This window comes from Colius striatus, chromosome 2 (genome assembly GCF_028858725.1).
Source record: "Colius striatus isolate bColStr4 chromosome 2, bColStr4.1.hap1, whole genome shotgun sequence".
NCBI lineage: Eukaryota > Metazoa > Chordata > Aves > Coliiformes > Coliidae > Colius > Colius striatus.
In genome coordinates this window covers 48,540,898-48,568,873 of record NC_084760.1, presented here as the reverse complement: position 1 = coordinate 48,568,873, position 27,976 = coordinate 48,540,898, and the positions used below count along the sequence as shown (strand labels likewise).

Here is a 27,976-nt window from a genome sequence, read left to right as displayed (position 1 = left end):
GCAAGCTCATTGTCTCTGCCTGTGGCAAAGGGCAGCTACACACTTGCTAATTTCCTGATTTATGACACCTTATAGAAGGAACTGAAAGTGGGTAAATGGAGAGGGGGGGGTGGTAGGACACAACACACACATACACAATTAAAACAGAGGGAGATCAGGAAGTTTGTGATAAAGGAAAGGCAGGCTCTCGACTGACATGTAATCTCTCTTTTGGCTTGAAGTAAACCTGCTCCTTCAAGGCTATGCCATCAACAGGGCCTGGCTCAAGTTTCACCACTAAATCTGAGTCAACAATCTCTAATCTGGACACCGGGCTCAGGATCCAGGCTCAAGTTGCAGTTGGAAGCAGACAACAGGGACACGGGGAGGTGGGGGCCAGGGGGGAGTGGGGAGAGGAAGAAAAAGACAATCTTTGTTTCTCATTTGATTGTCCACACAAGGCTGAACTGAGGTCATGTGTCATTTTATTATTTTTTTGTTGTTGTCATCTCCGAGATAAAACTTTGCACCTCTCTGGCCTTGAAATTGCCTTCCTGACACTTATATTAAGTACAGAAGATATATGCCCAAGAATGGGGGACATAAGTTTGTGGAGCAGCTCAGATTTGGAGTTCTTTTCATCTTTCTGACATGTGATACCGTGACATAAGCTGCCTGCAGTGGGGTTGCTATGCAGATATACAGTTTCTGAAAAGTTACACCAGGAAAACTAAAACCTACCGATGGATTTAGCATTTCACAAAGAAGCGGGATAAAATGTGTGGCAGTTAGACTCAAAAAAAAAAAAAGGTGAATTAAACTTTCATGAAAACAATCTCCCTTAAAAAAAAATAAAAGGATCAATAAGTATAAAAGTATCTTGTTGCATTCCTAGCCTTTGGGTCGCTGGCTTAATCCCGCTACTGTATATAATAAAGGAGACCCTGTGTGTTTAATGGCAGGGACAGAAATTACGGGCAAATACTTGGGTACTGTTCCCCCTAATTTCACCCTCTTCCCTCCTCTTTGTTGCTGCCTTGCCATGATTTTATTTTGAAAAATAAAGACTAGAATAAAAAATATGTTGTTTGAGGCTTCCAGCCAAAAATGTGCCAGCACTTTCCCTTCCCACCCCACTCCCCCTAAACTCCTTAGGCCAAAAGCCTTAACAAAAGCTGTTTTCTGTTTGGAAGATCTCCGGGTCCTTCGCTCTCTTTCCTAACCCCTAACACAGGAAATGATTTTATAATTCACATTATTAAGGAATTCGACTCACGCTCCCCCCTCCTCCTTCCCTCCCCATTCCCTGGATGTCGACCGACAATAAGCCTGTGGGCTGGCACCCGTCCTCTCTGACCCGTTTGTCAGCTCCTCTACCTGACCCTGCCCATAAATCATCTCGACGGACCTTCCTTGCGGGCGGGCAGCGGCCAGCTTTCCCCAGCATCCAGCCCTGCTTAGGCTTATGCTTTTAGAGAGATACCTGCCAGCTAAATAGCAGGCAGCTCCTGAGTCATGTCTCCCCCTAAAAACATTGTATTTTGTGTATGTGGTAACGCCTGTTATGGCAAAGACCATATTAAGCAATTGAGAGGCAATAAATCAATCTCCCTTGGCAAGGGTTGAAAACCACGTCTCCTGACGTACCCCAGAAGGAGAATGCAGGTAATGTGAAGGCCCAGCTGCAGGCCTGCTGTGCAATCCTGCCAGCCTGAGATGCTCCCTTGCTCTAAACCGCACTGGGATCTCTTTGGCTTCCTGTCCTGCTCTGCTGGGGCCCCTGTGGATCTGCTGTGAGTCTGCAACTTGCTGAGGTGAACCCCGAGAGCTGGCTGAGCTTGGTTTCAGAGATAAGCTCTGTCAAGGCTCTGCAGTATTTATCCTGCAGCAACTTTGAAGCCATTTTAGGAGAAGAAGCAGATGTCCTTGTTCCAGGAGAAAGCCTCAAGTGCTAACTCAAGGGCTGTGCTTCTTCCTCCTCCCGGTGCTGTCACTTCCACGAGGAGTGAAGAGCACCTCTCTGGCCTTTCTTGGCACAGCTCACGTCCCAGTGGGCAGGCCAAGAGAGATTATATCTCATCAATCCTGGCCTGAGACACAGGAAAGGGATGAGAGCCTCTCTCAACACCTTGTTTTGTGTTGGCCTATGTGGGCTCAATTCCTTCAGCTGAAGAAGGAGTGTGAGGCTGAATCTTCCAGCCCCTCAGCAAGTCCCCAACCACAATCTTTTTCTGGACAAAGAAGACAGCATTACCTCTTCTTCAAGTCTTTTTCTTTTACTAAATATTTCTAGCAAGGTCCTCCAAAGAAAAGTAGGCTTGATGAGAAGTGGGAATTGCAACACATCTCTGTCCTCAGTTACCTTACCAGACAATAATAACCAAGCAAAGCTGGGCTTTGCTGCCCCCTCAGCATCCCACCTGCAGCATGGGCTACCCAGATGCTAACAAGCCCCACGTTAGGAGGTGCAGGTGAGGCTGCCCCTTTTCCCATGACAGCCAGGTGCCTGGGTGTAGGGACATACAGCTTTTACATGTTTGCACCATTTTTAAGGGAAGGTCCCTGCCAGTGCACCTGGCTGTCTTTCTATGTCTTGTATGTCCTTGGGAAGCTTATTTCAATAAAGCACTGGGCGAAAGGACTGGAACACTTTCCTGCTCCAGTAGATAAGTGATGCTTTACACCCCAGAGAATATCTTTGAGAAAAGAGACCATCAGTGGCCTCAGCTCCTCTTTTTTTTTTCTTTCTATTTTTGAGGCCAAACCCATCCTTTGTATGATGCCAACACCACGAACTGAATTACACAAAGGATGTGAGAAGGTCCTTCACAATTAATGGGAACCCAGCAAAAGCTTGCAGAATGGTGCTCACTCACTGGTAGCTGAGCCAGTTCCTCATAAGTGTCACAGAAGTTCAGTCCCAACAGGTGTTGACTGGCCAACATGACAAGCCAAGGAACACCTTTGTGTCAGAGATCCCCTTCAACATGCTGCAGCCAGCATCCATTGCACCTCTGAGGGGCCATGTTCCCACCATTGCTGGAAGAAAACAGTCAGGAGCTGCTGTTCAGCTCTATTTTTCACAGTTGTGTCTGTTTTGCTGGTGCATCCTATGCTTTGTGGAAAATCTCCTATTGCTGCTCAAGGTAACATTGCAATTTTTTTTGCCCAGAAACATATAAATAACAAGTAAAATGTGTGCAAGCCTATGTAAAGCTCTTCTACCCATTTCAAGACATTTGAGCAGTTACGTATAAAGCAACTTCAACTAATTTCCTGACTCTCTTTCTCTCCTTCTGCTGCACGTGTGTGAGTGGATTCTGCCTGAACACCAGCTTTCCTAACCAACTGATCCTAAACATCAAGTCAGCTTTGGGTGGGAGCAGAAGCAACTTAAGGGGCCATTTCTTCTCTGAGTTATACCTCTGTAGATCCAGAGTGATTCCAGGTGAATCAACCTGTACCAGCACTGACAAATTTGTTCTTAGTTTGAGCACAGTGTGTTTGTCAGAGTTGTCATTAAATGATGCCTTTACATATTTCAGGCCTATTTTTAAAACAAAGGCAATGAAGTTAGGGCATCCAGTGCTATATATGGACACTACAAAAGGCACTGAAATGCCTCATGCATGTGTTTGGCCGAGTGTTGATTTAGGTGTCCAAATATGGACCTCAGAATGGGTTATCTCACTTGGATAAGCATCCTTGCAGATTTGGCGTGCAGTGCTTATTTGAACAAAGCAAATTTATTTCTATCATTTAGCACCGAAAAAGCACAAAATGTTTTCATTGTGAGGGACCTTCTTATTCACAGAACTAGGCCGCTCAAATACTGACGTGTGTAGTAGTTCTGAAAAAAATTAAGCCCTCAACATCATCGAAGACAACACAAGAGGAAATTAACACAGAGTGTTTGCAGCATGCAGAACCTCTCTTATCACAAGGGCAAAATTCTTGCTGACAGCAAGAATACAGTGCCAGCAGAAGGACCCATGCAGTCTGATCACAGCAAACTCCCCCTTTGCCCGGCACTGCAATGGAGGACCCGAGGCAAAGCTGCCTTTCTCTACTCGTGAAGTCTCTGCATCTCAAAAACTGCACAAAGGCAAGAGCTGGAGCCATTGCTGTTGCACAAGGGAACCTGCTCCCATATCTTCCAGTGTATCCGGGTTTTCTTTGTTTGGCTCCTTGATGGGGAGTTCTCCAGGAAAGGGCTTGGCTTGAATATTAGGACTTAGGACATAATAAATAATGTCAGCTACCAGTGAGTGAGCACCATTGTACAAGCTTTTGCTGGGTTCCCATTAATTGTGAAGGACCTTCTCACATCCTTTGTGTAATTCCGTTCACGTTGTTGGCATCATACAAAGGATGGGTTTGGCCTCAAAAATAAAGTAGGTTTCTTTTGCATAATGTATTGTACCGTTTGGTCTACATTTTGCTGAAGGTGTATGTGTACTTGGATATTTCTCCCCAGATATGCAGCTGGAGATATTTTTAAAATAGCAAACAATGAACTGATTCAACTGTCCAAAGCAGTTGTCCGAATCCTGAACTTGGGGGTAAACTGTTAGAGAGAGTGTAAGGAGGGAAAATTTTCAGGAAAACTAAGGTAAGTTTGTGATCACTGGAAATGTGTGAAGCCAGCTCCAGCCTAGATCGCTTTCTCTACCTCTGCTGTCCTGATGATTTTTGACAAGCTGATTCCATTCCTGGAAAAAGCAGTTCCCGAGAGAGAAAGATTTCTCTAAAGAGTCTGTTGTTTTTCAGAAGAGTGAAAATGTGTGCTAACAATTCTGGACCACTGACAAAAGCAAAATCAATACACACGGCCTTCATTTTACAGCCAAGTTCAGATGAATAAATAGAGATGCAGCAAGCTGTTTACTAGGGAGCCAAGCTTTGCTCTACATGCCCTTCCAAGCAGGCGTGCTTATGCTGCTGTTGTTTGCCTTACATGGCTGGTTAATGAAATCAGTCTAATAGTTACAGAGCTCACTGGACATTTCAAATCCCTCCATCAGCGGTGCAGGCCAAGAGCTGGGAAACAAACGCTGTTGTGCGAGACAGACAGCTCAGGGCCAGCAAATCTGTTGCTGTTGCAGAGTTTTGGGGGTATTTGGGTGCTTTGAGGAACCTAGGCTCAATTTCAGGGGGAGCTCATGCGCGAAAAACCCTGTCCTTAAAACAGACAGGCAGAACACACTCAGTACACAGCCCCAGATGCAGCACGAGAGAACTGCCCTTGCACAGATCCCCTTGAAATGAAGAAGCTGCAGCCAGTACATCCATCCAAGGCTCTTCGTAGAATCATAGAATGGTAGGGTTGGAAGGGACCTTTAGAGATCATCTAGTCCAATCCCCCTGCAGAAGCAGGGTCACCTAGATCAGGTCGCACAGGAACATGTCGAGGCGGGTCTTGAAGACCTCCGAGGAAGGAGACACCACACCCTCCCTGGGCAGCCTGTGCCAGGGCTCCCTCACCTGAACAGTGAAAGGTTTTTCTCTAAGATCAAGACCTAATTCTGCACTCTGTTAACTTCAGAGTTTTTCCCCCATGCCATAAACGCTGCAGAAAAAGAAGTGGCAAGGGAGACACAAAAATGGAAGGGACATAGATGCATCCTTCGAGAACACACATACATATTGTTTCCAATACTTTACACCAAGTTCCATTTGGTCTGTGACCAGAGGAGCAGAGGAATGAATAACCACGTGCACAAAAAGGAAAAAATAATAATAAAACAACAGCACATTTATGTGCATTTTTTTTCTTGGAGATTTATTTTGTTTTAATAAATCTGACACCAGTCAGGGAGAGAGAAAAAGTGTTGCAAGCCCAAAAGGAAAGCAGAGCACATTAAGGGTGCTTCAGGTTCTTGCTTTCTTGAAGATGTTTCATCAGTATCTCTTTGAGCTCTCTCCCTAGACTCGGGAGTTGTTGGATTTCCCCCCTTTTTTTGCCTTTTTTTTTTTTTTGTTGGGTTTTTTTTGGCTTTTTTTTAAAAAGCGAGCTTACTCGCCCGGTGTGTTTTCCAAGCTTTCACAGCTCTAATAAATAAGGAGCACCTGTAAAACAGTAGCTTGACTTAAGTGAATCTGTACAAAGGAAAATATAGAAATACAGTATATACATAGTGCTCACAGTCCACCATCACTACAAGGCTCTGGTTCAACTGACTCCCCTACCCTGCTCCCAACACCGCTGACACAGTCAAGAGACGCTGCTCCTGCCAACTGCTCCTCACTGCCCTGCAGCAGCCTTATAGAAAAGGTGTGCTCTGAACACTCAAGAGTGAACAATTGCTTTATTCGAGTTAGTAAACAGTTACACTGAATCACAAGGTGATCTGAATTTTTTTTAAATTTTTTCGTTTGTTTTTTTAAATTTTTTTGTGGGGTTTTGTGGGTTTTTTGGCTTTTTTTTTCCTTTTCTCTTTTTTTTTGTGTTTTTTTTTGTTTTGTTTTTTTTTTTTATTTGTCAGAATGGGATACTCCACAACTCTCTTACCAATTCAGTGCCAGTATAACATGCTCTAGTGTACTTTTGGACTCTTGGCTACAACTGTACAAGTGCACACAAGTAAATTCTACCCTGTTATCCTCCACCCACTGATTGAGGATCGAATTGCACATTTCTCTTAACCATGACAGGAGAAAGCAAACAGTGAAACAGAATCATGGGGGATCTTTCTCACTTTACCCTTGTTTTCATTGGTTTGTCCATACCATTCTAATTATCATGAAAGGGCTATGCATATGGAGAGATTGTCTCACTGCCTTCCTGGATCACTGAAAACCATCAGGGTTGAAATTTCATCCAAGTCTTTCGTGACGCCCAGCAAATATTCCCCTCAGATTATTTTACACCTTGAGGGAATTTTGGTCTTTAGTTCAACACTCTTGCTCTGTTCCCAAATGGGGTGCTATTTAGGGGAATTTAAAGAGAAAGCTGAGAAGAATAAACATTTACTGAGTTCTCTTGGCATTCAGTCTCTGAAAAACCACAGTATAAACTATTCATGCTGCTTCTTACATCTGTCAAATCAAAAATTAAAAGCCATAAAAGTGTAACACTGAAAATATGGCATTAGAAAGGATAAAGGTGGCCTTTGTAAAAATAACAAGGAAAGTATATTAGCCAATAAAATATTCTAACTCTTCATTTAAAAGTGCATCATGGGTAGGACAGAGATGACTCTGAAGCGTTGCTACTCCAGTATTACCCCTTTCCCCCATCAAAACTTGAATAGGTCCAAAACCATACAATGCAAATCACGATTCTTAGTGTAGCAGCAAAACCACAGCAGTTTTTCAAAGGAAAAAAAAAAATTAAAAAATCCGTAACCTTGTCCAGTCTCAATTATCTGAACTTTGAAGTCAGAGAGGGAAAAGTACCTATGTTGGTCCGTGTGGTTTTTGAAACCAGGGTGAAAAATCCCCCTCAGCAAGAAACCAAGAGGAAAAAGCGTTCCTTGGAGGAGAAGAGGGGTGGTCGCAGGAATGCTGAGCACGCTGTGTGGGTCCATGATGTGCTGTCTTCTGGGTCAAAGGCACCCGTGGGACCGAGGCTTCCTCGGAGGGGCTTCGTGACAGGAAGCTGCTTTCTTTGCTGGACTTTTAGCCAGAGGGGGTGGTGAGTGGACCAGCTGGTGTCATTCGGTGGAGTGACGTGGTTTGCTCTGCTCCCTTTCTCCATGCAAGGTACCCTGTCGGTGAGCATTCCTGCAAAGCAGACAAGCAGATTTGGTCAGGGCGAGGGGTGGGGGACTCACAGCAGGTGGGCTGGGCACCGGCTGAGCTCACATCCCACCCAGCCTCATGCTGGGCTGGTGGCCTGGCTCACACACCGGCCCATGGCTTCGGCCCCGGCTGCCCCTCATGCCACAAAGGGCATTGGTACACACAGGCTCCCAGCCTGCTGGAGGACAAGGTGGAGGAATTCCTGGCATAAAAAGATGGAAACCAATATAATAATACTTCATTCTCTGGGTTTCATTGAGCACTTTTCATGCAACAAGAGCGTGGGTGAATAATGATACTTTGCAATTATACAGTATTCTTCACCCCTTGATCTCAGCGTGCTTTACAGAGCAGGGATGCACTGCTCTCTGTATGGCACAGGAGGGAAAGTATAGGGAAAGAGAAGCATTTGGACCAGGATCCCTCAGCACCAGGGAAGGGGATAGGACAGGGAATACCACATGTGCCAGGGCTCTCCAGAGACATCTCGCTGAACAGGCTGGTGTATGGTTCCACAGGACTGATTGGTCGCACTAGGTACCTGGAGCTAGGTACCTGGAGACAGCTACACTCTCACATAAATACATATCACCCACTGACAAGGCTAACTCTGTAGGCACTATCCCTGCTAGACATGCAAACTGAAGATGCCCCTTTTGGCTTGTAGTCATACAAAAGAGAGATGTATGCCTAACAGCAAAACTGAGCTTCAATGAGGGAGGTCAGCCTACAGTTCCCCACGGCTTCCTTGGTCGTCTCTTGGAATGTTCTGTAACAAGTCTTGTATCACCGCCATAGCAGCTTTTGTGCCAGGGAGTCACAACCAGCAGAACATGGTGACTTGACACTGCCTAATGTGACAAACGAAACTCAAATAAAGGCATTTTAGGACCCAAACAGAATTAGGCGTTACTCTCACTGAGGTAAACTTCTACCAATATCTAATATTTCAGTGTTAAATGGATATATTTCTGTGGATCATGTATGAGATGAGAACAAAACCCTCCAGTTCCTGCCAGAGCTGATCACAGAATGAGGCAAAAAATTTAACTTTCCAGTTGTTCCCTTTTTCTCTCCTGGTCCTTTTCTATCCTTCTGAAAGCCGCATGACAGCTCCTCTGAAATAAAGGGAGTTCTGTTAGTGGTGAAGGCCAAGGTCACAAAAATCACTGGGATCACATTTTTGAAAAACACCTTCTCATCAATCTAATACAACTGACAATATCCCAGTGGTTATAAGATCCTGATGCCTTAGTTTACCTACGGGGTACTGGGTGATAACACCATGGCCTCATATGCTTCTGCTTCCCTTGTTAGTTGACCATGTAGACTGCCTAGCAGTCCTGTCTCTCTGCACAGCATGCTTTGGACTCTATCTCCTTGGATGGGATCTGTTGTGCCCTAAAGATTCAGACTGAAACTCTAAAGTACTTATCAGCCTTAATTTTGGTGCCGAATCATGTTTTCCTTCTCAGTCTGCTACACAATCTCCTCTTCATACTGTCTCCTCTGCAATCCCTCTTGTCATCAAGCTTGTATCCCCCTGCCAAGCCTCAAAGCAAAGACTGGAAGGCACAGTACAGCTGACCAGCATAAACTCCCAGAGCACAGAGACCACTATATCTAGGTTAAAGGGTAATGTTTGGGCTTTCAGGCAATGTGCCCAACAGGATGAGCAGCTTTGTGTGTGCAGAGAGCTATGGACAAGAATTGGACTGAAGACTGGATATATTTACTACTAAGTACTCCCCCATAAAGTACAAAACTGCTTTCTGTCACTTTTTGGCTTGAAATCTTGCTCTGAGATTAACTAAAAAGGGAAGCAGAGAAATAAACCCTGTAATGTCTATATGAAACCTGACTCTGCACTTTAGGTACCTTGCCCACTTCTCTCTTTCCATACATTGACATGAAAATGAATTTCCATCCCTCACTGATCTGTCTCAAATAGCATGGCATAGGGCAGAAGAGTAAGTGATTTGGGAGGGCATAAAGAAGTTCACTAGCTCTTGATGCTTTCTGCCTGGAGCAGTCAGCTAGCTTTCTAAGTCCTGTCTATTTTCCCCTACTGCAGATACTGCACTGAATCCAATGTAACAGAGCGTGCAGATTGGAAAGAAGGACTATCCCCGTTGATTGGCTCATGTGTCAGCAATTGCATTTGATAAATGTATCTCTGTAGCAATCAAGTGACAGAATAAAAACCCGCATCAGGCATAGCATGCAAAGTTCTATAAAGAAATGAGAACACAGTAGCCATCACCACTTCACAGTGGGGCATTATACACCTCATGCCAACACTAGCGTGCATAACCAGCACAATAAAAGCAGCTACTTATACTTCCTCCCAAAAATCTAATTCCTTTTTATGAGAGCAAGATGGGCTCTTCACCTCAGGTGAACCTGCCCTCAGCACACATCAAATATTGCTGATCAGATAGAATTGCATCAGCTACCAAAGGAGAATTTTCACAAGTGTAAAGCCATGGGGTTGAGCTTATGTGAGCTGCACTGAGGTGAAAACACTCGCTGTTGCCTTCTTTCCAAAGCTAAGCAGGGCTACGCTGATACTGGGTTGGAAAACCAGCCACAAGTTAGAGGTCAGCTGTAGTTCCAACCCCAGGAGGCAGCATGGAAAAGAGGCTAGAAAAAGTAGGCAGGCTCATTTCTGCCCTACTGTCAATGCAGGGGAGAAAAAGGAGAAGAACTCAACTGGATGATGACATAACTCAAGCAGGTAATTTGGAGGTTCATCTGTGCAGGCTCAGAGAGTGATGCAGTGCTCCCCTGAACAGCAGGTGACAGCTGCACTGATGTCTTCTGCATTAAGTCATTACCTTGAGCAACAGGCAGCTGTTAAACAGGCTGCACTAATGCAGAGGTTCCTCTTTGAAGAGTCAGAGCTTGGCAGGACAGTTTGGCAGCTAGGGAAAAGCCTCCCCAGCAAGATTCTCCTTTTTTACAGCTAGCCAGCTCTTAGCCAAGTGCTTCTGCACACCTACAGCCTTTTGTCCTGCACAGCTGGTCTAGTGTGGTGTGAAGCTTGGCTCTGCTTAGTAGAGCCAATTGCTAGAAGTGCTCCTCAATCCACTCCCCCTTCCATGTCTCCATGCTGAGGAGCTGGGTAGTCAGCTGCAGGGGTACTTCCTTCTCCCCATGCCCAAGCCTGGGTGCCTGCTCCCAGCACTGCCCCATGAGCCGAGTGTTGCCACGCTGGCAGAACGTTCCTGTTGGCAGTGACAGCTGGCAGAAATAGCTGCTTTTACCCACTGCCCTCCCTGGTCACGTCCTCTCTCCTCAGAGGAACTATGTCACTGATATGGCTTTGGACACGTGTGCATGCAGACAAACACAGGTCTTCTCCCTCATTCTCTGATCTATTGAACATTTCTGTCTCCAAATTCACATCTCATTGTTCAGAAAAAAAAATTAGAGACCGTGTGGGGAACGCTGAGGCAACTGTTGATGTGGGCTGGCATGGTAGAGTTTACATCACTTAGCAGAGCACTTAATTCACCCGGACAATGAATGCTAATGTGCTAAAGGAGGCCCAGTTCATCTGGGACATGCATGGCCCTAGAGTAAAGGCAATTATTTTCTCAGAGAAACTGCTCTGAAGATAAACCACAAGTGTGTAGCTAAAGTCACCATGGGAGCAAGCTCAGCCCTGGAAACACTCTGGATTCATCTGTTACTTGTAATAGTTCTGTAGTTCATTTAATTTTTTTTTTAGCAATTCTTAAAGCAGTTCAAGCTTCTTCATTAAAACCTTCCCCTTTGAATATTTAATGATATATTTTTCCATAAGCTAGCTGCAGGGATGCCACATTGCAAGAGTCAGGGGAGGCCTTTAGCAGGGTCCTTAAGCACTAACCCTTCATTTTGAAGGTGTTTTCCTTCTGCTCTGGTCTTGTAAGCTATCGATCATTCTCAGCTTTGGGTCAGACATGCAACTGAGGCTCTCCTGCCTTCTGAAACAGGAGCTGTAGTCTGAACAGACATTGTGACTTTAAGGAAGGCATTGGGAAAGAGGCTTGGGATTTGCCCTCCTTTTACGCCTAGGCAGAAGTGGTGGGGACAGCTTAGTCACCTCCAACTTTGTGACTGAATTGTTGCAAGGATGCACTAGACGCCATGCTTGCAATCATATCCAGTCACCTTGTAGTTAGGGAAGGACCTTGATGGAGAAACATGAACTGGAAAGAAGGTCTGTTGTGTGCTGACTCCTGCTTCCCTGCATCTGTTCCTAAAAAAGCCTTTGGGGAAATGTCACCAGTTTACGTCTATGTTCAGCCCCTTGCTGGTGCATTTAGTACTGTCTCTCACTAAACACATTCATTTATGTTAAATGGAACTTTAAAGCGAGGTAGTGAAGTAGGAAGTATGTCATCATGTCCCTGTTATGTCACAAGGAAATAGTGGAAATATAGTTCCAGGTTCTCCTTCCCCAGCTATCTAACAGCAGTCTGCTCTTGACTGCTTTTTCCAGTCCCAGGCTACATGGTAAGGATACAGTATAAGGCAAAGGAAAAAGGAGACGCTTCTCTCCATTATACATTTCCATAAAGACATTAATTCCCCCCAAATAGGAGTACAATCTTGGCCTGGGTAATCATGCAGCTCTTCTTCATAGCCAGTGGAAAGATTAGGATTCCCTAAATTCAGCAGTGAGCAGCTATGTACTTGAGGATAATGACCTGGATTGCTGTAAATCCTACCCTGTACCACATAGCAGCAATGCAACTTCACCATGCAACTTGCTCTGCACTGGGCCTGGGGACACAGCACCTTTTCTCCTCTTCAGGTTTGTATTCTCCTGGGCAAAACAGCTGCCACTAGTAACCCATGCTGCAGCATTTCAGATTTCCATTTCCTCATGTTCTCACCACTGTCAAGCTTTTTGTCAAAGCAGCTCCCACCGAATCATACTGCTTTCTCCTTGTCATACAAGTAGAGGAGAGGCAGGGGCTCATAAATGTCAATCTGAGGGGATCAGTGTCCTCATGCTCCTTCTCACGTCCAGGGGTGCCCCAAAGAAGGCAGTGCTTTTGATGCTCTGAAACACATCTGAGAAGAGACTCTCCATCCAACAACTTTGGAGGATGGCAGAGGAGACCAGTCTTGGCAGGCTAAGGTAAACATTTGGGCTCAGTTCCCCAGCTTTCGGCATCAGTACTACTGTCAGGTTTCTCTGCCATTGTCATCCTTTCTTCCCCACCTATAAACCACTTTCTACCTTTCAAAGTTGCAATCTCCCCAGAACTCTGAAAAGTCTCTTCATATAATTTTTCACTATTTCAAAGTAGCTTCTCATGGCTTAACCTTTTACAAAACAGTTGCTCAGCAAGTCCATGAAACTTCCCTGAAACTTTCAATCTGAACTAGAGACCAAACCAGTGCCTACCAGACCCTTCTGTTCAGCTCCATGTCACCATCTGCATTTCACTGATAGGGAGTCTCTGGTTTACATTTTGGGGCATTTCAAGGTATGTATGCAAATCATGCAAAGAGGAAAATGCCATCATGGTTCTGGACTTCTACTACCAGCTGTAGCACCCACTGCTTCTGGCAAATCACAGAGCCTGCCTGGCCCAAATGCTGCTTTACACTGGGGGAACCAGGTATATCTCCACAACAACAAGGCCCATTGCCCTTGGCAGACTTGTAAATAGGTTGCCTTGCCTCGCTAGTACTTCATATGGAGATTTTCCTTTTAAAAAAAATCAAATCAGTCAAATTTTCCACAAATTCTCCCATTCTGTTCTGGGATAAAGCTGAAACTTTGCAATCTTTTTGAAAATTAAAAAAAAACAAAACCAAAAAAACCCACCAAGAAAACCCCCAAAATATAAGAGCTAAAACAGAAGAAAAAACAAATCCAGTTTCTACTCTTCTTTACTGAAAACAGGCAACCACTGCGATGTGATAACCCTTCTTTAAGCCTCTGATTTTGTCTGAATTGGAATAGAAACTTCAATTTCAGCAGCCTTCTGTGGGCCCAAACCACTAGGCTTTTGGCTATTCTGAGGTGCTTCTCAATTTTCTTATCCAAGCTGATCTCTCCAGTAAAACCCGCTAAATAGACAAAACAAACAAAAGCAGATTAACTCTGGGTAGTGGTGTGGAGGCAGACAAATGGTGAGGATGGGAGTCTTTGCTGAGCAACAGCCCATTCCTCCCTGTGAGAGCCCTCTTCCTCACCTGCGTTACGCTTAGGCCTGGCTTTTTAGTCTGAAATGCTACTGTGGGCCACAAAAAACTCAAACCAAAGCATCATCAAATCTTTCAGTGGAAATTTCAGCATCCAATATCATGAAGCGATGAACATTTTCCCATGGACAATCCCTCCAACCATCACCATCCAGGGCTTGCACCCCTAGCATCATCCCCAGGGAGTTTCCCCCTGGTTTTTGCAGCCCCTGTTTTGGTTCATTTCAGCCCAAGCAAGAACAGGTACAGACTTATCCAAAGTCAAGGGGGCATGCTCAGGCAGCCAACATGTCCAAGTAGATTATACTGTGAGGAAAGGAAGAGGAAAACCCATCAGAACAAACAAGAAACAAGCATCTGAAACCTGGCATAGGTCTTAGTGCTGTGCCAGGTACCTTAGGGCATCTCTCTTATCTCCAGCACTGAGACACTGAACGACCTGTGCTGGACTCAAGTGTTGTTTTAGATTTTCTCAATTTCATCTCCCCTCCCACCCCAAGAAAAAAGAAACAACATTTTACCACTGAGATAACTGGTTCACCAATAATTAGTAAACTTCCTAAAATAAAACAGAATTGGTATTTAAATTATCTTTCAAACGTAGGGTCAGAATTCAAATTTTCAGTGATCTCATTGTGTGTGTATATATATATATATATATATATATATATATATATTTAGACTAGTGTTCAAGTATCTTTCAATTGAAGAATTCGAGTGGGAAAGTGTGTACTTCCCTCCTTGTCCCCAGCCTTGAATAAGAAACTTAGAAGCGGCAGCACAAGTGTTTCATGAAAGCTTATAAATATTTGAAGCATAAGCAGGCAACAAAAAGTTTTACATTTAACAATGTGGGCTCCAAATAAATAGCTGAAAATTGCTCTTAACCATAGGTTTTAATATCAATCGGCTGATGACAGGATGCAGATCTTCCAGAGAGGTCAGAACCTGATAGTTAAATTTCACTCTGCACAACCCAATCCCTAAACTCCCCATTTCTTTAGTTTTTAAAAAAATCAAACACGTGCTTCTGTAGAAGATGATTACATTACACAGCCCAAAAGTCCAAAACCAGGACTGGAATATGGAATGCAGCAGAGAGTAGGGACATCCTCTCGTCAAACGCAGTTCAGCCTCTTTGCCTCTAGATAGTTTGTTATTGTAGGTTGGCTCGAATTTAAGACAGTAATGTTTCAGAAACACTTGGAAAAACAAGCCAGCTGCAGTAAGGATATCGTTACAAATTGAGACACATGTTGTACAGGGATATCATTCTTTTCAAATACCAAAATCATGTCTGGGGAAGTAAAGCCATGCAAATGAGCCAGAGGCAGGACCGCAGTCTGTAGCGTGCCGAGGGCCTTCAACTTACATTAGCAACATCGAGTGCTGAGTGCGCACAGTATTGTGCAGGATCAAACCCAGATATTTATTTAGCTCTAATTTTCATGGTAGAAGCAAATGTTGAATATTTGAGGGTCCTGAAAAATGTCAGAGGTTACTTCCGTTCACAACTCTCACAAGATGACTATACACACTTCAAAATACAATTTCGGAGCCCAGGAATGAAATGCTGCTCATTATCAAAACACATGAAGGAAAAGATGGTTATCAGGGGGACTCAACAAGAGGGAAGTCCTGCTTGATCAACCTGATAGTCTTCTATGATGGTATAACTGGCTGACTAGATGAGGGGAGAGCAGCAGATGTCATCTGCCTTGACTTCAGCAAGGTTTTTGACACCATCTCCCATAACATCCTCATTGAAAAGCTCAGGCACTGTGGCTTGGATGAGTGGATGGTGAGGTGGATCGAGAACTGGCTGAATGACAGAGCCCAGAGGGTGGTAATCAACGGAGACAAGTCAAGTTGGAGGCCTGTGGCCAGGAGGTTCCACAGGGGTCAGTTCTGGGGCCAGTCTTAACATCTCAATCAACAACCTGGATGAGGGGACAGAGTGATCCTCAGCAATTTACCTAATGGCACCAAACTGGGAAGACTGACTGATTCACCAGACACTGTGCTGCCATTTAGCAAGACTAGCTTGGGAGTTGGGCAGAGAGGAATCTCATGAGGTTCAACAAGGACAAGTGCAGAGTCCTGCATCTGGGAAGGAACAACTCCACGCACCATTACGGAGGTTGACCTGTTGGAGAGCAGTTCTGTGGAAAGAGACCTGGGAGTCCTGGTGGATTATAAATATGAGCCAGCAATGTGCCCTTGTGGCCAAGAAGGCCAATGGCATCTTGGGATGCATCAAGAAGAGTGTGGCCAGCAGGTCAAGGGAGGTTCTGCTCCCTCTCTACTCTGCCCTGGTGAGGCCTCATTTGGTGTAGTGTCCAGTTCTGGGCTCCTCAGCTCAAGATGGACAGGGAATGGCTGGAGAGAGTCCAGTGCAGGGCTACCAAGATGCTGAGGGGACTGGAACACCTCTGTGAGGAGGAAAGGCTGCAGGACCTGGGGCTGTTCAGCCTGGAGAAGAGGGGGGGATCTCATTAATACTTGCAAGTATTTGAAAGGTGTATGTGAAGAGAACGGGGAAGCACTTTTTTCTGAAGTGTCCAGTGACAGAACTAGGGGTAATGACAAAAGCTGGAACACAGAAAGTTCAACTTAAATTTGTGGAGGTTGTGTAGTCTCCTTCTCTGGAGGTTTCCAAACCCGTCTGGATGTGTTCCTGTGCTACCTAGGAATCTAGGTGGACCTGCTTTAGCAGATGGACTTTAGATGGACTAGATGATCTTCCGAGGTCCCTTCCAACCCCTATCATTCTGTGCTCAAATTAGTGTAAATGAAGTCATGATTAGCAGGCCTCAGCCATGAGGCTTCAACTCGTGGATGCGCCCAGGAATGTGCTTAACTTGCCTGTTTTGCTCTATGGGACAGGGAGAGATTCAGCAGGTAATCTGAAAGCTAAAAGTGCTTCAGAAAATCTTGCTTGTCACAGTCTGACTTCCTCCTGTTTTCTTGTTTAAACAGATTTGCTGCTTCTTTTAATCTCCCACTCCTTTTTTTAACAAAAATATTTTTATCACAAAATCTATTGCTTGCTGTTTGATTATGTCAAGATTTGTTACAACTACGGTTCTCAAAAGCGTTGTGCTCCTTTTTGACTCACTTTCAGGTGTTGCTTTTAATACTGAGGCATAGTTTATAAGCTCCTCACAGCTGCTCAGAGCTCACCTCTCCACACTGAAGCTGGCCGTAGTTGTTTCAGGGTCAAGCTTCACAAAGGCTATTAGGTGCCCAGTTCCTTATTGGATTTCAGCGGCAATCAGACACGTACTGTCCAGGATCTCAGTCTCTGAATGTAAAGGCAATCGCTGTCTCAGATGATGTTTTTACAAGGGTGCCTATCTGGGTTATTATGATGTTTTTGGTAGGGATTCTGTATTTAATCATGAATGGTGCTCTTTTTTCCCCATAAACTTTCCCTACACCACAGAATTTGGTGTCTCAGCAGCGCAAGAACAGACAGATGGAGAGACAGTCTCCTCCTATGCCTGTTTTACACCTGACACTTTTGAATGCAGCCATATCTACTCTGCACCAATTTAAACGAGAACAGCATTAGGCCTTATATTTATGTAAGTGGCTTGGCAAAGAATGATGAGTAACTTGCTGTTTCGATACAATGTGGGTTTTACCATCTTAGGGAATGGCCTGGATAAGAGGCTTATTTCAGCTAAATAACTTTCATTTCATGAGACAACTAAATTAAGGATAAGTAAGCACCAAAATGATCTTTGAAGTCAGTGGTTTCCAGTCCTGGGAGCTGTCAGGTAGACTACAGTCTCCAGGAGCCACAGGCTCTGCAGATTTTTGTCAGTCTGTCCAACAAGCTATGTCATTTTTTGCTGACTGGCCATGTGTTTTGTTCGCCAACAGCCCTAAATCCTCGCTACCTTTCAAAATCAGGCCAGGCGAAGTTATTTCTAAATTGGGTTCAAGAATCAGATTTCATATTTGAAACATATGCCCTAGGAGGTTTTATGGAAAAGCAGGAGGCACCCATCAGAAATCAGCACTTGTTCCTTTGATTTTGAAGAGCGTGCAGTGATCTACGACAGCATACCACGAGCCTGCTATTTACTGCCACCGAGACGGAAGTCAGCGCTCCCACACCCTGGCAGCAAGATGTGGGAGCTGAAAGCTACCCTGGAACTATGTCATCGTACACTTCACCATTTTGAGAACCCTCGGGGTTTTTTTTCCTTTTTTTCTTCTTTTTTTTTTTTCTGGAAAATCCTTCTTCTGATTTAATATATTTGAGAAGCTCCACAGTCAATTTTGAAACATAAGATCACACCGCTAGAGCCAGGCAGCTCTCAAGGGCAAAGCTTCAGTTCCAAGCAAATGTGTTTAAGGCTTTGTGGTGTTAACAGCCTCTCCTCTCCTCCTTCAGATAAACGGAAAAAATCTGTAGGCTCGTAAGAACCCAGGTGAAGGAAAACTTCTGAACCATAAGAGTAGGTGTTAAGTGTATGAGTCCAATTACTCTGCAGATTTAAACTAGTTTAGCACCAGTGGAACTATATCCAGTTAAAATTAGCTAAGGCTCTGGCCCACAGTAGTGTGTCAACGAAGATGACAAGCACAAAAATGTGTTTAAATCTATAAAATCTGTTTTAAAGTATACCTTCAAAGTCAAAATCTATCCTGATCAGAGCAAGGAAGGCCGGGTAAGATGCGGATAGATAGATGCTACAGTGACGGGGCAGTGATAAAACCTCTTAAGGCAGAAAGGGAGGTTAATAGCTATGCCCCTCGTCTCAGGAATTTGGACTAGAACAGGAAATCTTGTGCTGGACCATTATGGGCAGGCAAGCTCACAGTGGGATATATACTACCTTTCCTCTGAACTGGAGCATTCTGCACGTTGTATATTTTTACGACTATAATGTATGGAGTAGACAGCTGGAGGTTTGGGCCTATAATTCAGCAGACACTGACCCCAGGACATATGGATTGGCTCTGTAGGTGGCCATACTCCTACTATTTCCATGACTTCTGGGAGAAATTCTGCTGATACAAGCAAATAAAACTCCCTTCTGCCCCATCACAGTCATCTCACACACACATGCCAACACACACACACACACAGAAGCTAGTTACGATTGCCACTAAATTTTCTAATTTAGATTACCATAACTATCACATTAAATCCAAGCAGACTTTAGTGTTTCAATTTGTTTGCTTTAGGAAACCTTGACACCAAAACTGGAGGGTTAAAACTGATCCTGCCTGGATGTAAGTATCTAGGCAGGCAATGCTAACACTGATAATTTTAGAAACTCGTGTTGCTCAAACCTGAAAAACTTAACACTAACAGGATATTCTTCCTAGTTTGACTCCTTTGTCATAGCAGGACTCTGGCACCGACACATCTTTTGCTGGTTCTTCAAATTGCATCAAGCTAGAACAGCTTGACGGTCCACATCCTGATGGAGGGACTAAACTTTAACATTAAAGATTATGTTGCTGATTAGCACTTCCAATAATCAAGTAATTGCTACATTAAATAATCCAGAGTTTGGCAACTTGCCCAAAGAAGGTCATGCTTGCATTGATTCCTTTTTAGAGAGTCCATGTTGCATTTACATGAACCCAATCTGTCTGTCCAGAACTCTTGCGTAAAAATATTTGGCTAATTTCCTTCTTTTCATACAATTTGATGGGGAGTTAAATCCAGGAAAAATTGCACATTAGGGCAGTATGTTCAGGTTTTCCAGTTAGGGTACGTGAGGAGCGAGAGGGACAAAGACAATTCTCTGTACTTTTTCTTCTCCCGGGTTTGTGTGGCCAAAGCAATTAATATAAACCTCCAACAGCCCGAGTCAACACAACTGTTAAGTGCAGTTCCTACTTTCTTACTTTTAGCAGGATTTCTGTGAGGCTGGGAGTCTCTCTTGAGAGATCCTCCCTGCAACCAGACTGTCAAAGGAGCAGGGTTTTACCTCCACCCTTTCCCAAGCCTGAGCAGGAGGAACCCGTGGGAATGGCAGCGGTCAGGGCTGCAATATAAGGGTCTGCACCAGTGCTCTGCTGCCCTTGCCTGTCCCTTCTGTGCAGAAATGGGAAGACTCTCAGCTCTGCACAGCCTTCACATACAGTCTGCTGGGCAGACAGAAATCTAGGCAGCCTTCCCACTCCCCCAGACTAGCTGCTCCCAGCACTAATGAAAGGAGGGCTCTGCATGAAACCAAAGAGTCCACACCTCAAATCAATCATCAGAGCTGCACAAATCACTTGTGCGTGCCTTGGGAGTCTCAAAATCCACCCATATTTCACTGAGGTACCCACTGGAATGAGATGGTTATCACGCTGTTCCTTTCTGCAGAGCATTTTGGGTATCCTCTTTCCCTTGAAGCACACAAGGATACTAGTCTCATTTCTCTTCCACATAGAGGCTACTTCTCATTTCTCTTCCACATAGAGGCTGCTTCTCATTTCTCTTCCACATAGAGGCTACTTCTCTTTTTATTTTTTTTTTGTAGAAGAAGGAGAGGATGAACACAGACTGACTAATAACTAACACCATGCCATGCTATGCTATCGTCCAAACCCTAGAGGCATGGCAGACACCTAGGCTGGGCTTTTTAACTTCCAGCATCTCTGGGGACATCTACGTCTGTGCCTGTCATCCTAAGTTTCCCTTGCAGCAGAGAGAAATAGGCACTCCTAGGGCACAATTCATCTGAGCTGTCCTCATTGTTGACTTCAGGATGAGCTCAGCTGACTCTTTGAAGTGCCTGCTTCTCTAGGTTGATTTTAAGCAGAATTGAGACAATTAGCTCAGCTGTGTCCTCATTCCAGATGTCTATATTGGGTCAGATTAATCTTGCCTGGCAACTTGAAAACTTCCATGTAAGATTACACTTACACTGAGACAAAGAAATATATAAAATTCTTGGTGAATGGGAAAATGGTTACTCCTGAGGATAACCACAGTGGCAGTTACTGTCGATAAGAGAATACAAAGAGATGAGGATGATAACTGAGCGATCATCCTGGTTCCAGCCGGGAAAAAGTTAATTTTCTTCCTCGTAGCTGGTACAGGGCTGGGTTTAAGATTTAGCATGAGAAAAATGTTGATAACGCACTGACATTTTAGTTGTTGCGAAGTAGTGTTTATCTCGAGTTAAGGATTTTTCAGTTTCCTGAACTGTGCCAGTGAGGAGGTGCACAAGAAGCTGGGAGGAGGCATGGCCAAGACAGCTGACCTGAACTAGCCAAAGGGATATTCCGTACCATAGAACATCATTCCCAGTAGATAAACTAGGGAGAGCTGGTGGGGAGTGGTGGATTGCTGCTGAGGCACCCGTCAGTGGGTGGTGAGCAACTTTATTGTGCACCTTGTCTTTTCTTGGGTTTTATTTCTCTCTTCTTTTGTTATACTCCTTTTCACTAATATTATTATTATAGTTATTTTGGTTTAGTTATTAAACTGCTTTTATCCCAACCCATGAGTTTTACTTTTTTTTCTAATTCTCCTCCCTATCCCCCTGGGAGGGAGGAGGAGTGAGAGAGTGGCTGTGTGGTGCTTAGTTGCTGACTGGGGTTAAACCACAACAGTGATAAAGCATCCTTCTTGTCTTCTCAATGCAGCTTGTTCAGTTTGCCCACTTTCTCTGTCAAATGCTATCTATGAAGTGATGTCATGTATAATCATGTCAACAGGAAAAATAATACAGCTCAGTGAAGCCAGAACTTAAAATCAGAGTTCTAAGGCTTTTGGCTCTGGATGATGCTGAAACCTTCTTAGGACTGAGACCTTGGAGAGGTGGTATTATTGCAGCCTGGATGGTCTGGAGTAAATAAATAAATAGGTGCTAAAAAACAGCCTGTCTTTGACTACAGTGTCAGCACACAGACGTGCAAGTCTCTTTGGACCAGCTTTAAATAAACCACAGCTATGGGGAGCTTAAACAGGATGGAAACGGCAGGATTACCCCTGGATCTCTTAAAATCAGAGGGATACAGTCAAACAGTGGCTTTCTCATTAGTTCAAATCACTACTCCTAAGTAAAAGCATGCATATATTTATGAAGAGACATACCTCATGAGTGGGGAGGGGATCCCCACTAGCAGGGCCTAGGAGCATGCAAAGATTTTAAATATTCATTTGACTTCTGTGTTACTGTACTGGCTGGTTATTCATCCAAGAAAGTAACTGTTGTCCTCCATTCTTACAAATATATCTTTTACAAGTGTCAACACATGCAGAGAGCAAAGAATAATAGTTCTGTTCCACTGAAGAAAGTAAATAAATAGTGTTTGTGATCAAGGGAAGTAACGTTTCCAGCACTGCAGCCAACACAGGGAACACAGCATTAACAAATAAAAAGGGAGCCCTGACTATACTGCAGTATCTGACGGTGTAATTAGCCTGCACTGATGGAGCGGGGAGGGAGATGTTGCAATGGCCCAGATTCCACAGCCTGCACTGCTATCTACGCTTGTAGGTGCCAAGCCCTTCGAGGCAATATTCCCATTGCACCGCTGCAGTCACTATTTGTGCTACCAGGGACAGGGATTTACTGGAGGCTACAGAATATGCCATGGATTGGAATGAAAGCTGGCATGTCATCAAGCCACATCCGGCAAACCGTCAGTATTTTACTGCTGAACAGATTTCTTGCAACACCCACCATTTTCCCTTTTCCTGAAAGAAGCTCTTCGCACTTGTGAATCTAAACAAATGCAATTACATTTGTTTCTTGCTCACAGGTTTGAAGCAACAGACATATATTAAACTAACAGTTTTACAAAGGCACTGTTTTTATCAGAGGCATTCAGTAGGCTGGGAATAGGGAAAAAAAGCTAGAGGGGGCACTCTGCCTTGAGCATTGTCCTTGGACAAGCCAGGGTTGTTGGACTTGCCCATATCTCTGCTTTGTGTTGCAGCCCTACTAGGAACCACGCACATACACAAACCACAGGGTTGGGAGGAATCTCAGCTTATTTTCTAAGGTAAGAAGCACGTACTAAAGGCAGATACCTCAGGTAAAAGAGTAAAGCCCCATGGCACAACAAAGCTTGTTGAGATAAACTACAGTGGGCAGGTCCCAAACAGCAGGCAGTCCTTAAGCACCATGCCCAAGGAATAAAAGCTCAGCGAGAGGCGGTTCACTCTCCAGAGAATGGCCCAGCTGGAAGCCAGGGTGCAAGTCTGCAGGCAGACCAAAGTAAGATGATTGGAGATGATCATTTGGTGAGTCAGTGGGATCTGAGCTAGCAGGAAGCAGCTGCATCATCGTCCTGCTCCATGCCATGCTGTAGGGCAATTTCAATCATCATCATGAAGGCTTGAGTTGCTGTGTAACTCAGCTGGAATAAGTAAGCAGATTAACAGCCCAGACCTAAGCTATATCCTAGGCAGAAAACCACTGACTTTGACATACACAACACAATAATTTCACAGCCAGCGCCATCAGAAAATGTTCTGTGAGCAAAAGTGTAATGAGGCTGCTGATGGATGGAGTACTGACAAGTACAGATGCAATACAACACGAAGAAGAACATTAAAACATAAATAGCAATAGTTTTCTGAAAGTGCTGATAAATTGGAATATGTACCTTTTGTTTCACAAAGGCCACATCCACATGAGTTTGACCTCAAACCTGAAAAACACCCAATTCTATTCACACAGAAGGCAACAGTGATTACACAAACCTTTACTTATTCTGATTTCGAATTCGGAGACACCTCCTTTTCAGTGGTGGCTCTAGATCCTCTGGCCCTGTGCTGAGTATTGGCGTTGAGATAATGCACGGCGCGATAGCAGTCTTTTCTGCTGGTTTTGGCACAGGCTGGATCACACAACCTGTCTTGGGCAGCATCCGCAAAGCATACGCATGGTCCTCGTCTGCTGGATTGTTAAGGTTGGGGTCCTGTTTGTCTCCCCCAGCAAGGGGCTCTTCCCCAGTCTTCTTGCCAATGTCTCCCTCGAGCTGGCAGTTCGAAGCGCAGTTGTTCTCCTTAACAGACTCCAGCTCGCTCACCGCCAGCTCCTCCGGGGGCTGGGGCTTTTTCGGCTCCTGGAGCGGCTCTGGGTTCTTGGAACCCTCCGTGCTCTTCGTGCCATTCACAATGACGTTGCACACCGCTGCACCAGCTTCCAGTCCCGGTGTGCCAGAGGCCAAGGAGACAGGACAGCAGTGAGTTCCATCACTGCACGGTAACGTTTTTGAGTCAACCGGGCTGCAGTTGTCCCGGCAGTCGCTGCAGTTCCTTTTGTCCGAGCTACCAAAAGCCAAGTTTACAACACTGTTGGGTTCGCGTTCAACTTTCACTTGGGCGTGTAAAGCCCTGTGGATAACATTGTGCAGCCTAGACCGGTGGCCTACTGTTAGGTCTATCACACCGTCCTGTGGACCCTGTAGCACACTGGGGAAACCAAATTTACTGTTCACTGGACTACTAGGTCTGACAGTCAAGTCAACAACTTCATTTTTGTTGTGCTCCTGAAGCACTTGAGCTTGATTTAGGGACTGGCCTGAGCAGCTCGGTGACGAGTCGGAGGATTTAGATGATCCTTGCTTTGACTCTCGAGGGGATGAAGAGCTATTGGTTGGCTTTGTCCCAGGCGTCTCGCTGGAGGTACTCGGAATGAAGCTTTCGCCGTTGCTGGAGAAACCATTTGGGGGTTTGGAGTCATTGATGTGAGGGATCGGGATGGGAATGGGGATGGGGACGGGCAAAGGGACAATGACGGGATATGGCACTAGTAGAGTTGGAGGTGGCACCAGTGGGGCAAGGGATGGCAATCCAAAGTTCATCATCTGTGGCATGGGCATAGGACCATTTGGCATCATGCTGACAGGGGGGAAGGGAAGACTGGGCAACGGAGCTCCGGGAGGGGGAGGTGGCAACAAGCCCGGAGGATTCCCAGGCATGGTAGGTGTTGTGGGTGGATGAATATGAGGGGAAAGCATTGGCCTGTGCATGGGGCTAGAGGTGGGACCCATATTTCTGGGACCACCTGGTGGGGGACCGATTCCAGGAATCATCGGATTTGACAGAGGGCTGTTAGGATTTGAGGCATGGTGAGGCGGCCCACGGATAAACGGTGGACGAATTTGCTGCATAATTTGCTGTTCCATGAATATGGGCAGAGGAACTGGCCCACGGTTTGTCATCACCATGGGAGGACTGCGAGGTGGGACACCAATTGGAGGCACAATGCTAGCAGGTGGCTGGACAGAAACCGGTGGAATATTTGGATTCTCACTGATGGGAATAGGTTTGGGAACTGGTGTGGGGATTTTAGTGACAGAGCAGTTGGCAGTGTCAGACGGAGAGGCAGTGGTAGACGCTGATGGTCCAGGACCTTGAATTTGGCCAGCTGCAGACGCTGGGGATGGGGCTTTTCTCCGAGCATCTGCTAGCGGTATATTCCAAGAATCTGGAGTCAGCAGCTGCACCCCAGTGCCTTCTGCTTTATTTTCGACTGGAGGATGTAATGTACTGCACAGTCCAGCTGGAAGATTGGCCTGTGTCTCTTTGTAGAAAATGTCCATTTTGTACTGATTGAGACATTTTGCACTGCAGAACTGAAGCCTTCTTTCCCCGTCCCCAAAATCCAGATACTCTTTTGTGTGTCTTATGTGCTTACACCAGTCACATACCTACAACACAGCAATAAAATCAAATCAGGTAAGAAAAGCAATCTTCTCTTCATAGTGTTATTTCAAAAGTCATTTTTCAGTTGCTTTCTAAATATATTATTTTTCTAGCAGAAAAATGAACACATCTATGAAAACTATGGGGTTTTGCTCCAAAATATTGGTGAACTGAATGACACTCCCCTTTCTGGCTGCCATCATGCTCTCAATTCTACCTTACACGGTACGTTGTATTTATCTCATACCCATGCCACAGAGAAGAATCATCAGCTAGCATAAACTCTTCTAACACGCATAAGTAAGTATCCAAAATCCATATCGTACAATTGATAGCTCCTCAGTGGTAATCTATGCACACCTGTACCACCTGGGATGCCATGCTACCCAAGAAGTGTGATAACTGGAGAAGGTGTCAGGAAGTTGCTAGAAATGAATGCGAATCCTTTCTGCCAAGCTGCAGCATGCTATAACGCTAAGTATTCTACTAAGAGTATCAAATAGTAAGTTGGAAAGGGTGTGGTATTTTAAAATGGCATCATGAAGCATAAAGCGTCATTCATCCTTTGCCCTTCATTCCAAGGAGAAACTTGGAAACAGTCAGGACATTGTGGAAGGTTCGAATAGTCCAAATTTGTGATGTTTCGGCAAGCTGGAATTATTTCCTGAGCTGTTTTGCCCACTGTTGTGTACAAGTCACTTTGAATAAAACTCCTTGGCAAGCAAAGGCCTATTTAGCAACTTTTCAAATACTACAGCAAAAAGTTTGCATTGCGGGCTCATTTTTGTTTTGTTTCTCTGCTTTCCATTTAATCCGTTTCTGTGTTACTACTGGTACGGTGAAGGCATAGCCAATTTTTTTTTAAAGCAAGGCTGCAGAACTAATTAAGCTGTGAAAGGTTTTCCCAGTTGTAAACCACTAGACACCAAAGTTCAAAAAATAGTCATTCTAGGCTTCAGAATCCATTACTTCAGAGAAATTATTGTGATTTCATTAACACATTAATTTTGCAACACCAACAGCTCTCACAGATGGTGAAGACATGATCTACAATTCAAATATGACTCTTGTTTGCACAAATGCCTTTCCTTCATATGGCATTTTAAACAAGAATTAATATGAGTAATCTTGCCATAGCTATAAACAGATAAACAGATGTCAGATTTTTCAGTGCCTTACTTTTTTGACAGAATTTTACACACACAAAAAAATCCCATTTTTGTCATTTGCATTAGTTCTCAAAATACTCCACTGACAGAGATTTTTGGTGCTTCCTATCAGCATATTGAGCCTATGACCATGTCAGAATACATCCTGATATTGTTTCTTCTGCCTTTTCCAAACAGTGCATATTACCTTGTTTTGAAATGACTAAATTTTTGTACAAGGTAAAAAAAAAAAGTAATTCGATTGTCAAAAGACTACATTAAAGGAATAATTAATTTTAATAACTACTGGCCATATAAACAATTCAAAACAACATATGTTTGACGTCTGATTACTCATCTCATTTAACTCTCAGCTTTCCTTTAATACAAACAGTGGTGACATTTTTGAGTTTTCAGTAATATATCTTTAATATATATGTATATACACACAAACACACACTATGTACTATGGCTATTGGCTCATTTATTTTAAGCCTGCAACATTTTGGTCATCCAGTCAGGTTGTTGTTTGATTCCCTCTCCTGCCTCCCCATACTGTTCACACGTTCACGTGCACACTTCCTCCCCCTATCAAGAGGTCTTTATGCCAACATTTAAATAAAAATAAATAATTACTTGATAAGTGAGAACAATTAAACCACCCCTTAAGTTTGGGAATGCAGAGCACACAGTGCCATGTGAGATAAAGCAAAGGAGGTGCTAGTGCTGCTCAACGCATTTCCAGCATGATGCCCCGTGCAAAGAAAATTTCCCAGTGGGTCACAAACAAATCCAGCCCTGCATTGAATGCACACTGATGATGTAGTACCCTTAAAAACGTGGACGAAAAGGCTGTCAAGTGCATAGAAGGGTCAAGATAAACATTTCTGCTGCTACAGCTTGTGTATCATCCCCAGGCATGGGGCAAATGGGAAGTGTGAGCACATCCATCAGTGAGCACTAAACCATCCCAGGTATCTAGCATGGGTATGGGCTTTGCCACCCACCTGGAAAGTCAGCACAGGATCATCCAATGGAAACATCTTATAACCGACCTTCTTAAATCTTCTGGCTTGCCACTGTTTTCCAAGTAGACAACAGGGGAATTTGTGAGTCTACACCACAGGTTAATAAGGTACCATTTAACTCAGTACCTTAAAGTAATTTTTGATCAACAGCTCACTGCTGTAGCCCCAAATGCTATCTGTTTTGCATGTATGAATTCAGAATGCACACTGATGCACTCCCGTCTCTTTCAGGGTATGCTCTT

General features: G+C 44.4%; 1 protein-coding gene across 2 annotated transcripts in view; it reads right to left on the bottom strand.

Moving 5' to 3' along the window:
- Positions 1-7,617: 7,617 nt before the first annotated feature.
- The window catches only part of SOBP (sine oculis binding protein homolog), a 117,515-nt gene continuing 97,156 nt past the window's right edge, over positions 7,618-27,976 (bottom strand). For both annotated transcript variants that reach the window (XM_061990373.1, XM_061990374.1), the window contains 2 exons: positions 23,609-25,563; positions 7,618-7,704 (listed from right to left, as the gene is read on the bottom strand). In XM_061990373.1, coding sequence (XP_061846357.1) covers positions 23,611-25,563 — 1,953 coding nt within the window. In that variant the 3' untranslated portion in view covers positions 7,618-7,704; positions 23,609-23,610. The remainder of the gene's footprint in view (positions 7,705-23,608; positions 25,564-27,976) is intronic.